This window comes from Alosa sapidissima, chromosome 15 (genome assembly GCF_018492685.1).
Source record: "Alosa sapidissima isolate fAloSap1 chromosome 15, fAloSap1.pri, whole genome shotgun sequence".
NCBI classification, from domain to species: Eukaryota; Metazoa; Chordata; class Actinopteri; order Clupeiformes; family Clupeidae; genus Alosa; species Alosa sapidissima.
In genome coordinates, this window is record NC_055971.1 from 28,664,813 (window position 1) to 28,679,530 (window position 14,718).

General features: G+C 40.1%; 1 protein-coding gene across 1 annotated transcript; it reads right to left on the reverse strand.

Annotated features, from left to right (window-relative positions):
- Positions 1–1,590: 1,590 nt before the first annotated feature.
- Positions 1,591–4,391, reverse strand: LOC121683645. The gene is made up of 6 exons (XM_042063367.1): positions 4,226–4,391; positions 3,873–4,136; positions 3,239–3,532; positions 2,718–3,041; positions 2,503–2,646; positions 1,591–2,266 (listed from the first exon to the last, which is right to left on the reverse strand). The coding sequence occupies exons 1-6, from the start codon at positions 4,332–4,334 to the stop codon at positions 2,055–2,057; spliced, it is 1,347 nt and encodes a 448-aa protein (XP_041919301.1). The 5' UTR covers positions 4,335–4,391; the 3' UTR covers positions 1,591–2,054.
- Between the last annotated feature and the right edge of the window lie 10,327 nt (positions 4,392–14,718).

Below are 14,718 nucleotides of genomic sequence, written 5' to 3' on the forward strand. Positions count from 1 at the left end.
AAGTGTATGTTTAAGTTTGTTATTTGCTTAAGCTTGCTTTGTTCAACTGGCATCTAACTTGCTGTAGTTTGTTTGCTTATCTGATCTCACCTTGCATTCAATTTAAGTGATATTGGTTACATTTGAAATTATGGTTTATTGGTTAATAAATTGTTTATTCACCACCATTCATATATCTCTTGTCATTACTCATATCTCATGGCATTACTCTGTTATAGCTGATAAACGATTTGGTAATTATTCAAGGTCAATTTCTTAATTAATCAAAGTTTCTCCCTGCTTTACCGTTCTGTCCTAAATCTTGGCTACCGCAATTCCCTTCCTGGGATGCGTCTTGTGCCATCTTACAATAGTGGCAGCTAATGCCATTGTTTGTCTAGGATGACCATTCGTCCGTCTGGACCTAGATAGAGTGTCCTCCTTTGTGGGCATTTGTCTGCCTTTTTGACGAGTGCAAACAATGCTCATAAGTAGCAGTGATACAAGTACTCCACAGCAAACAATGCTTTTAAGTAGCTATGATACAAGTACTCCACACAGGAAGCAATGCTTTCAAGTAGCTATGATACAACTACTCCACACAGGAAGCAATGCTTTCAAGTAGCGATACAAGTACTCCACACAGGAAGCAATGCTTTCAAGTAGCTATGATACAAGTACTCCACACAGGAAGCAATGCTTTCAAGTAGCGATACAAGTACTCCACACAGGAAGCAATGCTTTCAAGTAGCTATGATACAAGTACTCCACACAGGAAGCAATGCTTTCAAGTAGCTATGATACAAGTACTCCACACAGGAAGCAATGCTTTCAAGTAGCGATACAAGTATTCCACAGCAGACAATGCTTTCAAGTAGCAATACAAGTATTCCACAGCAGACAATGCTTTTAAGTAGCTATGATACAAGTACTCCACACAGGAAGCAATGCTTTCAAGTAGCAATACAAGTATTCCACAGCAGACAATGCTTTTAAGTAGCTATGATACAAGTACTCCACACAGGAAGCAATGTTTTCAAGTAGCTATGATACAAGTATTCCACAGCAGACAATGCTTATAAGTAGCAATGATACAAGTACTCCACAGCAGACGATGCTTATAAGCAGCAATGATACAAGTACTCCACAGCAGACGATGCTTATAAGTAGCTATGGTACAAGTACTCCACAGCAGACGATGCTTATAAGTAATTATGATACAAGTATTCCACAGCAGACTATGCTTATAAGTAGCTATGGTACAAGTACTCCACAGCAGACGATGCTTATAAGTAGCTATGATACAAGTGCTCCACTGCAAATGAGGCTGATAAATAGTGATGTTAAAAAAACATTATCTGAACAGCAGAGCAGCAAAGCATAGTTGAATATTGGGGGGATTTGATGTCCCACTTAAAGTATAATATGATTACGTTCACCAGGGAAAGAAAGACATTAATTAGCTTTTTATTTGGATGATTTAATAGTTTATTTAGCTTCACCAGAGGAATTGATACATAAACTAACGAAAGTGATTTAAGAATACAAGTAAAGTTTCAGGATACAAACTAAATACAAATAAATGTGAATTTATTTTTAAATCGCAAAACAAATATTTAAACTTTGAAAGATTTATATAACTTTAAATGAGACACACAGATGATAAAATACTTGAGTTTAAACATTTGTAAGAATTGTAAGACAGTTGTTGAGATTCATGCAGCGGATTAACGTGTTGGTTTATTTAATTGGACTTCATACAATGCATTTTGCCACTGTGTGAAGCTCAGCATGCAATGCTTTAACACAGCACTGTTGGCAGCTCCCTGAAGATGATCAAAACCATCTGACAAAAAATCAGAGGCAGAGCAGGTTATCAATAAGGTGGGTAATACCCAAAATGGGGAACAGGTGGTGATCAAACTTGGCAGGAAGGAGGAAAAAGCACATGATGGACCAAAACAAAGGCAGACAGTCAAAACACAGAGAGAGCCAGCAGAGGGCTACAAGTGAACAGAGTCTCAGGACAGGGATACTGACAGGACAGCTTTTAATCCACATGTACCAGAACGGTCTTAATTATAGTTTTGATAGATGTCATCCTCTTCATAGTCATTGTCTGTACTGTAGTTGCAGTTGGGGCGACACAGCTCTTCTACATTAGCATAGTCATCTCCATCAGTGTCTTCGCCATGGTCCCTCTGGTCAGCAGGCATGACTGCGTTCATATAGGTGTAATCTTCATCAGGTGACCCACCTGGTCCATGACCATATATGTTCGCAGAACCTGTTCAAATGGAGTGAATGAACACATTTTTCATGTAACAAGTGGAGAAACTTGTTCAGGGTATTTGCCATTTCAGACGTTACATTATAATGGTTTAGTATTTCAAAGCATTAAGGTCAATACATTAGACAAAGATGTAAGATAAGTAATACATTTATTTAATTATTATTATTAAAGATGTAAGATGTAATACTACTAATACATGTATTTAATTAATGAGATGATTTCTGACTCACTGTTTGCCACAGTGTTCATCTGGATGGTGTGTGTATGTGTGTCACTCAAACACTTTTTCTTCACCAGGTAGAGGATGGCAAGAATTAGCAAAAGCATCAACAACTTTTCAATCATTCCAGATGCATTGATGGGCGCCCTGGATGCTGGAAAGGAACAGTAAGTTACAATAGCAAACAACAAACAAACAAATAATACTCAAGTGCTGGATGTTTACCTCTTACGATGACTGTCAGTGGTGCTGTCTGTGTTGACTTGAAGGTGCGTTTGGACACAGTGACCTCATAGACACAGCTGTAGTTGCCCTGGTCAGAGTAGTGTGCCTCAGGAATGTTGAAGGAGGCTGAGTGGTTGACGGCGAGCTGAGTCCTGGTCCTGTTAGACCCATCAAAGATGAGGTGGAAGGAGCCTCCTTGGTGCTGTGGCTCAGTAGAGCAGATGAGGGAGAGTCTGTGGCCCCTGGTCACCTCTGGCCCCTGAGGCCCCCAGACCAGCCCTCCATCTGGGGCACTGAGAGAGATGTTGGGCTGCACAAGCACCACTGGGGAAGGGGGCAGTTCATCAGTGGAGGATTGATATGAGATGACACGTGACTAAGAGCTAGAATGGCTCTTTATGTAAGTCAATGATGCCCTTACTACTAATATCCTAGCTCCTTACGTCCAAACCCGTAAACCTTTACCACATTACTTAACAAAAAACCAAAATATGTCCATATAGGATATATAAGCACATTACCTACTACAGAAAGGCTGACAGTAGCACTTTGGGGGGATGTGAATTCACGACTGGAAACCCTTGTTTGATACTGGCAGTAGTAGTCTCCTTCATGGATAAAGTCCACTTGAGAAATGGTGAAGAGGGCAGAGCCCCATGTGTCTCTCTTTGTCTCTGTAAATGACCGATAGAGCTGCTGTAGGGTGAATGTGCCACCCAGGTGCTGTGTGGAGATGGAGCACCTCATCTGAACAGATTGACCCCAAGAAACCTCTCTGCTGGTCACCAGTGAAAGACTTGGCGTCTGTAGTTCAACTGGAAAAGAAGTGCAGAGTAGTGTGTAGCAACCAGACAAACAATACAGAGAAAACATAATAAAACACATGATATCATGGCAGCTTTTAATTGTGTAACATAGTTGGCAGAGGGGGCAGAATACTGCTTCTGTAGTGCAACTGGAAAAGAGGTGCAGAGTAGTGTGCTACAATACAAACAATACAGAGAAAACATAATAAAGCTCATAACCATTTAACCACCAAGAAATATTTGATAATGACAACGATTTTAACAATGATTTTACTTCATCATTGAGAGGGGGCTATCAACTTGTTTACCATTACCATTGTGTGCCTGGTTAGCTGACAACTTTACTCACCTACAGTGATGTTAATGGACTTGCTATGAGTAGAGGAGGAGGAGTAGGCACATGTGTAACTGCCCTGGTGAGAGGAGTCCACATTAGACAGAGTAAATGTAGCGCTGCTCTGGAGGAAACTAAGAGCCTCTGAATTCACATTGACTCCATTTCTGTACAGAAGTAAGTTGCCATTGCACTGGTATGCACTCCTAGAACATCTGATCTGAACAGTTTCTCCAGCTGAGACTGCTGAGTATGAGGAGATGAGAGAGATGGAGGGACCTGGAAATGGAAAAGTCACATTCACAAAGATTCACTTCGCTTGCTTTTTCAGCAAGTTTACTTTGATGCCATTATACAAATATATTCACCTCCTGTGGAACACACCACCCCTGCATCCTTATGATGGCCACAGTAATGGTAGCTGTAGGAGCACTGAGTCAGAGAATGTTCAGTACCAGAGCATCTGACGTAACCCATCCAAATGTCCCCAGTCCCTGCCCCATAGTAGGCTGACCCAGGGGCACAAACAGCAGTGCCACACCCCATAGGAGGCTGACCCAGGGGCACAAACAGCAGTGCCACACCCCAGCTGTCTGCACACCACCTCAGCATCACTCATGTCCCAGCCATCATCACACACAGTTCCCCACTGGTTAGAGATATGCACCTCCACTCGACCTGAGCACCGACTGGTCCCATTCACCAGCCTGATCTGGGCAGCGACTACAAAGAAATACAACAGACACAACCCTCATAGCCAATACATGACTATCAAATGCCATTATATCATCATGGTGGATGATATCTTGATGGAAATCTACTGTGTAAGAGGTTTAGATGTGAGATGTTCACCATTCTGTTTCAATACAGTAGAGGCCTATGTAATGGGGTGGTGGTAGTGTAGTGGTTAAGGAGCTGGGCTAGCGTGCAGTAGCCTGAAAGTAGTCGGTTCAATTCCCAGCTTCCACCGTTGTGCCCTTGAGCAAGGCACTTAACCCCAAGTTGCTCCGGGGACAATGTGATCCCTTGTAATATAGCTGACATATGTAAGTCACTTTGGTCAAGAAGTGTCTGCTAAATGTAATGTAATGTAAATGTAATGTAATGCTGAGATGGATTGAGAAGAACTTGGAAATACTTCACTTACCCGATGCTGAGGGGACACTGACACATAGAACTACTGAAGAGACTAAACAAACCAAGAGGTATTATGTAAATGTACATGTCATGGAGGTAAAATCAAATGTAATATTGTTGAACATACATTGTACAGTTCATATACAGTACATTCTTGTTGTCCTATGGCCATACAACATGATCTGATAAATGACTGGTGTCTTATGCAAAAGTCGCTTGTGCAGTGCAGTCTGATTTGTGTTGTTACACAGCCAACCCACAGATCCAGCTTCCTATTTCAGCTTTTCAGTTTTTCAACAATGCTTACAATTTTACTTTTGTAAATCAAAATACTTTTGTAAAATTGTGTAGATGTGTGTGTTGATTGGGGTAGGAGAGAGAGAGAGAGAGAGAGAGAGAGAGAGAGAGAGTGAGAGTGATGTTCCTGGATTACCTTTGCTGACCCCTTATTGAAAGCTGTACAACTACGGGTTTGAACCCATTCTTAGTTTTGCTTTCATTTTTGGATACAGACTATTTTCCTTGTAACTTTAAGAACAACCAAATATTTGATTTGACATTTGAGAACACAAACCCACAGCATTTGTATTGAAAGCATGTTAAATGTGCTCTCTAAGAATAGAACACTGACTTCAAGTGCAGTCATAACATTTAAAACAGAGCATAGGGGCGCAGCACCATGGGGGCGCCAAAGCAATGGTAAAAAATAAATAAATAAATAAACATTATATTTTTGGTATTTTTTATATCTAGCTGCTGTTGTGCATTTCTAAATCATGCCTGCATTTTCTCAATGTTATAAAATAGGGTGCTCTATCTCATAAGATTCCATCATAGAATTTTGACATAGAGGAGGCACCATGAGCAGCTAGCAGGTATAGTGAGTTGCCGTCTATGGAAAAAGATGGATGAAGCAAAAAAGCTGTCGGAGGCTAAAAACAGAAAGATTGGAGCATAATTTGCAACGCATCTTGAACATTCAAAAGAGACAGAGAGATAGAGGCACCAGCTGGCTTGTCATTGTTACCATCTCCTATTTAACAAGACTCTTTTAAAAGGAAATTACGAATTCATCAATGACTGGGAGGCTAGAAGAGGTGGCGGAGTTATCACGTTCCCACTGTCTCACCATTTAAATAAGGTCAGGCTGGTGAGAGGGTTTAGCCTGGAAAATCCAGACCCTGGTAATCTAGAAAGATTAAGGGTCTGGCCACGAACAATGAAATGGCCCAACTCGAGGGGCGGCACCAAGCATGCATTTGAAAAAATCTCACTGCACGCAATTGGATAACACGACACCAATGTTTACTCTGAATGATTCCGGACTTCAATGCAATTGGATAACACTATATGATCAATGTGACCTCCAACGTTGCAGTGCTGTCGTCATCAGTTTAGCTCGACTCTGGCCCGCCTATATCAGATACGCCGATTTGATCGGTTTCACGGGATGCAAGGGGAAAAGTAACGTGCTGTAACGATCCTGTGTTCCCTGTCCCTCCTTTGTTTACCTCCTGTGCCATGTGCTCCTTTGTTTGTCTTGCCATGTCTCAGTTCCCTGTGTCTCCGCCCTTCACCTGTTCCTCATTATTAGTCTGCTAGTTTAATTATGATTTCCAGCCCTGTGTTCACCTGTCTCTTGTTTTACCTTGTTTCTTGTCCACCTGTGCCTTGTTAGCTTTGTTAAATCCCTTTGTATATAAACCCCTAGTTTTGTTATGTTCCTTCTGTGTCATTGTTGTAATATTCCTGCGCTGCACTCTGTAACTAAAATCAAGTGAATCTACTCTTTGTGTGTTGTCCTGCATTTGGGTCAATTTAAGTAGCAGCCCGTGACACGTGCATCATTGCTCATTGCCAGAGTGTCTTGTAGAGACAATTCCACTGTGCTCTCGTGAGAACTCTGGATTTCCAGGGTAGAGAGGGCTCGCTCTGGCTGTGTTCACTGATTTGTAACATGGCAAAGAATATACAGATTGCTACTTTGCCTGATTAGGAGTTTGCACGAATGTCACGTTCCGGCCGGTAACAGCTGCGCGACCATGTTGGAGGCACTTGGCGTAAAGAGCTGAATGAAGTACAGTAGCCTATAATGGAGTATTACGCACTTTGGATACCTTTAATGATTTTAGCCATGTTTTAACAACAGAAAAGTTCATCAAAATGCATCCAAGATACAAAGGTATGTAGGGCAGGACTTGGATCACATGAAAAGGCGCGATATTTCAAGTATTTCAAGAAATTACGGTTTATTGACGATGCAGATCCATATGAGTTGGGTAAGAGAAACGCAATACCAAGTCCAACCACTTGCACCTCCTTTCCTCTGATAGATTGGAGGAATTAATCTCTGGCTTTGAATAACTTTTGGAAGTCGATAATACTGCAGATGTTTTTCTCAGTCTGACCTGTTGGTACAACCTAAAACACGGCAATAATTAACCATTTTCCTTGACAAAGTTTGGGATCTACTTCAGTGCCTAGTGCTTTCTTGTGCGAGTATCTCCAATATGGCGACGTCCGATCTGATGACACGCCGTGCAAACTCCTAATAGCTAGGTGGCGATCAGGCTTATAATGCACTTTTAATTGCTAACAGAAATGTCAAGCTAGCAACGACTCATTACATGTTGCCTATGGCGTCAGTTAGCTGCCTAAATTATGCGAGCGCATAAAGAATGAAATCGAGTGCAGATTCAGGAATCAAGAGTGTGATGTTCTGTTGTTTATTTGGGGAAAGGGAGACCTCTAGTGGTGACTCCTAACTTAACGTAATGTTTACTTTGTACTGTCAGTCTTGTCCGTAGTTCGATGATACATGGTGAAGTAAACGGTCACGTATTTTTCTCTCTTGATTAAGTTGGCCAGAAAAACGTTTGCCTGTAAGTACAAGCTCATGCAGTTATCTTGACATTAAGTACTAAGAATACTGGTAATGAAATCTTTGTTAATGAATTGAAGTTCATTCTAAATGTGTATTTTGATCATATAGGCTAAACGCTAGCATTGTAATGGAATTTCCCATAGAAGTTAGCCTTAAGCTAATGCATTTGTTTCTGTACTCTTTAAACAGACAATATTTCATTGAACAACGTTTGTACCTGAATTAAATACTGAGATGTATTCTTGTATCTTTGTAGTTTTACAGTGCTTCCTGAGTAAAGTTTGGAAAGGATACGCAAGCTTCATTCTTTGTCTTGGGGAAACTGTTAGCTATCTGCCGAGCTAATGTAGGCTAGACCACGCCACACACACACAGAAGCAGGGACAGAACAAAGAGCGTAAATACATGATTAGGGCACAAAGCAGAATATTGAAAGAAGGGGGCATCAAGGCCACAGTGGCCTGGGAACTGCCTGTGAATTTTCAAAGCATCACAGCCAACACAAGGGGCAATGGCAGCCTGTGGTGGGCACCCTTCTGAGGGGTGAAAAATAACCTTGTGGTGAATAAAGCTGTTATCACAAGTGTAACTATTATGATTGAGAGCACAGAAATGACATACACATTGGGCCGCTCACCCGCTCTGTCTTCTGCTCACTCTTGCTTTCAAACTTTCTACGCTCTATGTGTAATTTTCCCAACCTGAAACACGTCATGGATTAAGGCTCCATCAGACCCTGTGTCAATTGAACTGCTAATGTGCACTACATTATGATCTACAAATGCAGAATCCAACGCCTCCCACCAGGGCTGTAGTCAAGACCACCTTTGTCGAGTCCAAGACAAGTCCAAGACCAGGACTAGTCGAGACCAAGTCAAGACCGAGTGGAAAAAAAGTCTTGTGCATGACAGTATCAAGACAATCATTTTGGGTTATTATTATTATTATCTAAAAGCAAAAACAGTGTGAACACACCCAGGATTTGTAAGTGTAGCCATTCCCCTTCTCCAATATTATTATAGGGCTGTCAAACGATTCAAAATATATATTTTGAAATGAATTAATCTCGATTAACCGCAATTAAAAAGTTCCTAAAGACTAAAGCTTCAACATAAATCACAAAATTAATGAGTAACCACAAAGGTAAAAGTAAAACACTTTTATATTATTTAAATGATAATACTGACACAGTAATTGTGTTTTAAAGTATTCATTTCTTAAGAAATACTACACATATGATGCTGTTTAACTCATTTGTAAATGGTGCACTGTTACTTTAAGCCCATTGTGGCCACGTTCTCATAATGATCTTTTTTTTACCAGCTCCATTGAAATATAGCCTATAGCTAGTCCACAAGCTCTAATATTGTTTGTACCACATGTATTGTACAATATTAACAATGATAAGCATGATATTAAGTTGGTATAAACAGTTTTCATTCCTTTGGAAATAGAAGCATGTAATGACATGATGCTACACTGTTAAATGTGGCTGTAGGTTTTGCAGTACAGTACAGCTAAATTCTACAGTATGATACAATATCATGTCTTTACAGCACAGTGTTGTAGTTAATGTTGCATTCTGGGTAATATTATTGACGCGGGAATATATTACAGTACATTTCCCCGCATACTGTAATGAGTAACCACATAATTTTAAACTGTATTACAGTACTGTATCACACCTTAATTCTACGGTAAAGTTCTGGCAACCGTGCTGCCTGTACTGTACTGTAATTTTACAGGGAATTTTCTAAGAGTGTAGCTAGACATTTTCTGTTTGCAATTAAAAGTGAATGATGAGCCTGAGCCAGTCACCTAGCTGTCTGAATGGAATGTGTTTCAATCGGCATAATATGTGCTTCATGTAAACAAATTATTGAAGACTTCAAGACTCACCAGTTCCATTACACAAAGGCAAAGACAACTCTTCATATTTTTGTCCATTTTTCAAATCACAGTGAGTGCAGCCTACATACATGTTTATAACTGGTCAGTAGTGGAAATCGGATAAATCCGCAATCTCCTCTAACCTCGTCTTTGTTGCCTTCCTTTTATAAGTTTCTTATATTAAAAAGGAGATATCAACGACAAGCCAGCTGGAGCCTGCCAATCGTTTTCTCTCCTTCTCGTGTGCGTTCAGACGCGCTCTTAATTAAATGGAGTAGCATACGTTCAAGTTGGATCTTGATGGAGAGGAGCCGAAAAGTAGCATCTTTATGTAACTGTTGCAGTTGGTGCATTTTGACATTGTAAACGTTATCTAACAAGAGTGAAAAGCAGTTTGCAGTAAAGCTACTATTTGGCTAAATGTTGGTTCCTCTTTATCTTCAGCTAACTCCACAGACAGTAAAATAAACTCTCAGGCTTGCGGTTTTAGGTTTTGCGGCTTCCGTTACGTGACATCAGCCCCCCACAAAGGTAAACACTATTGAGTTAATATTTTGTAACGCATTATGTATTTCAAAATGAATCGCGGCGATTAACACGTTAATTTTGATGGCCCTAAAGACACCTGGACTCGGTCGAGACCAAAAGCCATATTTGGCAAGACCAGTGGCCGAGACCAAGTCCAAATACTAGCGAGTCCGAGACCATAGAAAAACGGTCTCGAGTCCAAGACCGGACTCGAGTACTACAGCCCTGCCTCCCACACACAAAGCCAAACACGTTTATTTGCAAATGTCAAAAATATTTTTACAAATGCATGCATATTTGTACAAATTACTTTATCGCAGTGTCTATTTACACCCTAGTACGAATAGCCTTGGTCACACAGCTGAGCTATTCACACCCTGTGAACAAAAACATGTACTTTTTTTATTACATTGTGTGATCAATATGCCAGAGTAAATGCACAGGGGTGCAAATAGCATACACTTATATATTTGTGCCAGACAGTGTATTAATAGAACACATTGCTGTGTGCACCGGGGTACGAATAGCATACATTGATATTTGTACTAGACAGGGTATTAATATAACACATTGCTGTGTGCACAAGGGTACGAATAGAATTCACTTCTAATTGCACCAGGGTACAAATAGCATACATTGCTAATTGTACCAGGGGTGCAAATAGTCTTACCCTTACTTTATATATTTGTATGTCACATTTGGATATTTGTATATTTGTGTTTGTGTATTGACAAATACACATCTTTGTGCATATATTTTAGAGTACTGTATGTATAAATCTTTTTGAGACAATTCTAAGCCCATAGCTAACTGACACCATAGTTTCCTCCAAACAAGGAAGGCTGCTTGTAATATCTTAATAGTGTACTTTCAATGTGGCGTAAACAAAAAAAGGCTAGACTATCCTTTGTGAGCAAGAGCTGACAAAAGGACGGTATGATAACCGAGAGTCAAGTTCAATCACATCCTCAATTGTATGTCAACTGAGGCTGCAATTATGTACATGCACTCAATGATCTTCTCCCACATTACATATTGTTTAACAACCTGGCCTCAGACAGGTACCACTTCTTATACCTCTATCCACTCACTGTACAAACAGACACTCAAAGTCCTTGATAAAAAGCCCAGATATCATCACCACTGTCCAATTTTTAAAAAATAAAATATTAAGTTGGGAAAATCTGGTGAAATACACTAACTCCTGCTTAGTGTATAAGAGTATTAATGGACTGGCTCCTCCAGTTTTAAATCAGTTTAAAGAAGTGTTTTAAATCAGCAACCAGACCTGTCCACGTTGAACAAAACAGACACAATAACACACCACTAACGACTCTGCCTGTCAGTTTTATCAGGTGACTGCACACTTCCCATTCCTGCCCCATGCTCTTTTCTTTCTTTCCTTCATTTCAATATGGTAGGTTAAGCTTATTTTCATTTGTTTGTAATATTTTCATAATACGTCTTATGTGTAAAGTGTCATTTTAGGTCTGCGATGATGTGTATAGAGTTTCTTTTAGGCACATCTGGCCTGTTAACATCGGCCCATGGACAACAGATGCAAAATAGCCATTTTGGTTAATTCTGGCGCATTTACATTTTTTCATGTTTATTAATGTGCACTGTCCATGTCTAAATAAACCTTAAATAAAATAAAATAAATAGACCCAATTGACCAATTATCAAAACTTCCTCAAGTTAAAAATAGGCCTACAGACTAATAGTGTAAATTATTGGCCTTTTGTTTTATTTTATTGTGTGTTACATTTTTGTTATCATTTAATGTCTTATAAATGTAATATTAATCACAATCATAACTAAAACAGGTTTTTTTTTTGGGGGGGGAATATTGTTATTGCATACCCTTCAGAAAATGGGTAGTTGCACCCCTGCATTGACACCCATTGCCGAATCACTAAAAACCCAAGATCCAATCACAATCGTGTGCATTGGGGGCAGCCGTGGCCTACTGATTAGCGCTTCGGATATGTAACCGGAGGTTTGAACCCCGACCAGTAGGCACGGCTGAAGTGTCCTTGAGCAAGGCACCTAACCCCTCACTGCTCCCCGAGCGCCGCTGTTGTTGTAGGCAGCTCACTGCGCCGGGATTAGTGTGTGCTTCACCTGAGTGTGTTTCACTAATTCACGGATTGGGATAAATGCAGAGACCAAATTTCCCTAACGGGATCAAAAGAGTATATATACTTATATGTGTATACTAGTAAAGCAGTAGTAAAGTAGTTCAGTAATTCAGAAACGAGCGTTAATGGGATCCATTTCAGACGGACCTGCAGAGCAAATTTGCTAATAGGTTCATCTGGGTTTACCCAGACTACTGCATAGTGGAATTCAGGAGAAAACTCATAGTATCCCATATTTTCCCACTGCTGTATTCAAACACTCCTTAGTATGTTCATACTGGAGGAATTATTTCCTTTACTTCACTCTGCACTTTCAGATTAAGAGAAATGAGTTTAGTGTTACCTGAGAGAAGTGCGAGCACAGCCATCGACATCTCCGTCTCCGATGAGAATTTCATGAAATTAACAGGTCTTCCTCTTTCTTAGTTTGTATTAGTCTCTTTTTACCAGACCAAATTTGCCTGTGGTCAAGTAAGTTGTGTAAGGTATGTCACATATCAACATAGAAGCACTATTAAAAAAAAAGTCTATTTCACAATTGTTGACTGACAACATTTTACAATAATTACAATATTTCTCTCAAAATAAAAATAAAAATTCCATCTATTTCCTTAAACAATACTTCCAAACAAACAAAACTGCCTGCGCATTTACATGCTGCCCCCAATAACAAAAAAACAAAACAAACCACCTGCGCATTTACATGTGACATTCTTCTTTTTCAAAAAAAATCAAATAAAATGTTTTGATGGAAAACCAATGCATTCACTTTTTGGAAGCAACACTATGCAAACATTTGCCACTTTTTGACACCTGGTTTCATCAGGAAAGTCAGAAAATTATGGTTTATCAAGAAAGCAGTTTTGTCATCATCTTCAAATTAATTTGGTGAAGTGACAAACAGATAAACATGTGCTGTTCCCACCAGTCAGGACCTGCACGCAGTTCTGTTTCAGGCAGAAAGACTCAACTCTTTCTCTAGACTATATGGCCATGTATTATCACACACCAGTGGGTGACATAACCTTCACCTTCACAAATGCAAGCTAGTAATATAACTTTAATGTCTGAATGAGTCATGACTTTTAAAGATTTGTCAATTTTCTGTTTCATGGAATATGCATTACCAAATGTCTTTTGCCTGCAAGCATCACCTCCTACAAAGCCCTGACACCTCAACTTGTGTGAACCCACCACGTCTCGTGAGCCTAGCACATCCCAACACATCATCATCAACCAGCGATCTGTTGTCATTCCACTTCAAAATGAGGGTCTCACATGCGGTCTGGACAAGCTTTTTTAGCAAGGTGAAAATGTGACTTCAGTGGATTGTGATCTTTGTTGCCAAAATGTAGCCTACTCCACGTCAAATTCCACTCTGATTCATGTCCAGAAAAGTATTATTTGCAGTTTACTTGTACAGATGATTAGCAGCCTAGACGTACTGCTAATAATAAAATGAATGTCAATGTATGGTGGTTTGTTTGCAATTTGTTTGGAATTGTAGCCTACCGGTAATTTCAAATCCACACAAAGTGTGTCATAAGAAAATTTTGTGTTATATAGTAAAACAAAAGCAATGTGTTAAAATAATGCTGGACACAGAGATGTGTTAAAAATAACACAAGTCGGGGTTTTCAACAGAGTATAATAGGACTTTTTGAAACTGACTCAAAAATATAGTGTATGTCCAGCACTTACCACAGAGAGTAAAAAAATAGCCAACGTGTGAACTCTGACTAGACTCTGTGTTCTATTAATCCATATCCTCTTTCTGCTGTAGCTTTTTCTTAGGGCCTGTCCACACGGAGACGTTTTTTAGGTTAAACGCAGAGGTTTTGCTTCGTCTTGGCCGAGCGTCCAAACGAATCCTGTAAACGCACTGCAAGACGAAGCAAAACCTCTGCGTTTAACCTAAAAAGCGTCTCCGTGTGGACAGGCCCTAAGTGGTACATTTCTCAAGATTACTAAAAGCTTACCGGTACTTGAAAACGATATTTCAGACACTATAGAATAGTTGTAAACATGTCGTAAAGAACACAATTTATGTAATCTATACACCTTTTTAATTCTATAATTAAAACAATTCTTGGGGGGGGGGGCAGCTGTGGCCTACCGGTTAGCGCTTTGGACTTGTAACCGGAGGGTTGCCGGTTCGAACCCCGACCAGTAGGGCTGAAGTTTGAGCAAGGCACCTAACCCCTCACACTGCTGTAGCAGGCAGCTCATTAGGGATTAGTGTGTGCTTCACCCCACTGTGTGTTCACTGTGTGCTGAGTGT

Bases quoted from the DNA above. Each gene is read 5' to 3' on its own strand.
- LOC121683645 (XM_042063367.1), bottom strand. From the start codon at position 4,334: ATGGGTTACGTCAGATGCTCTGGTACTGAACATTCTCTGACTCAGTGC. The intron at 3,533-3,872 runs GTGAGTAAAGTT...CTTCTTTTCCAG, and splicing joins GTCCATTAACATCACTGTAG to TTGAACTACAGACGCCAAGT. The intron at 2,267-2,502 runs GTGAGTCAGAAA...CCATTTGAACAG, and splicing joins GATGAACACTGTGGCAAACA to GTTCTGCGAACATATATGGT.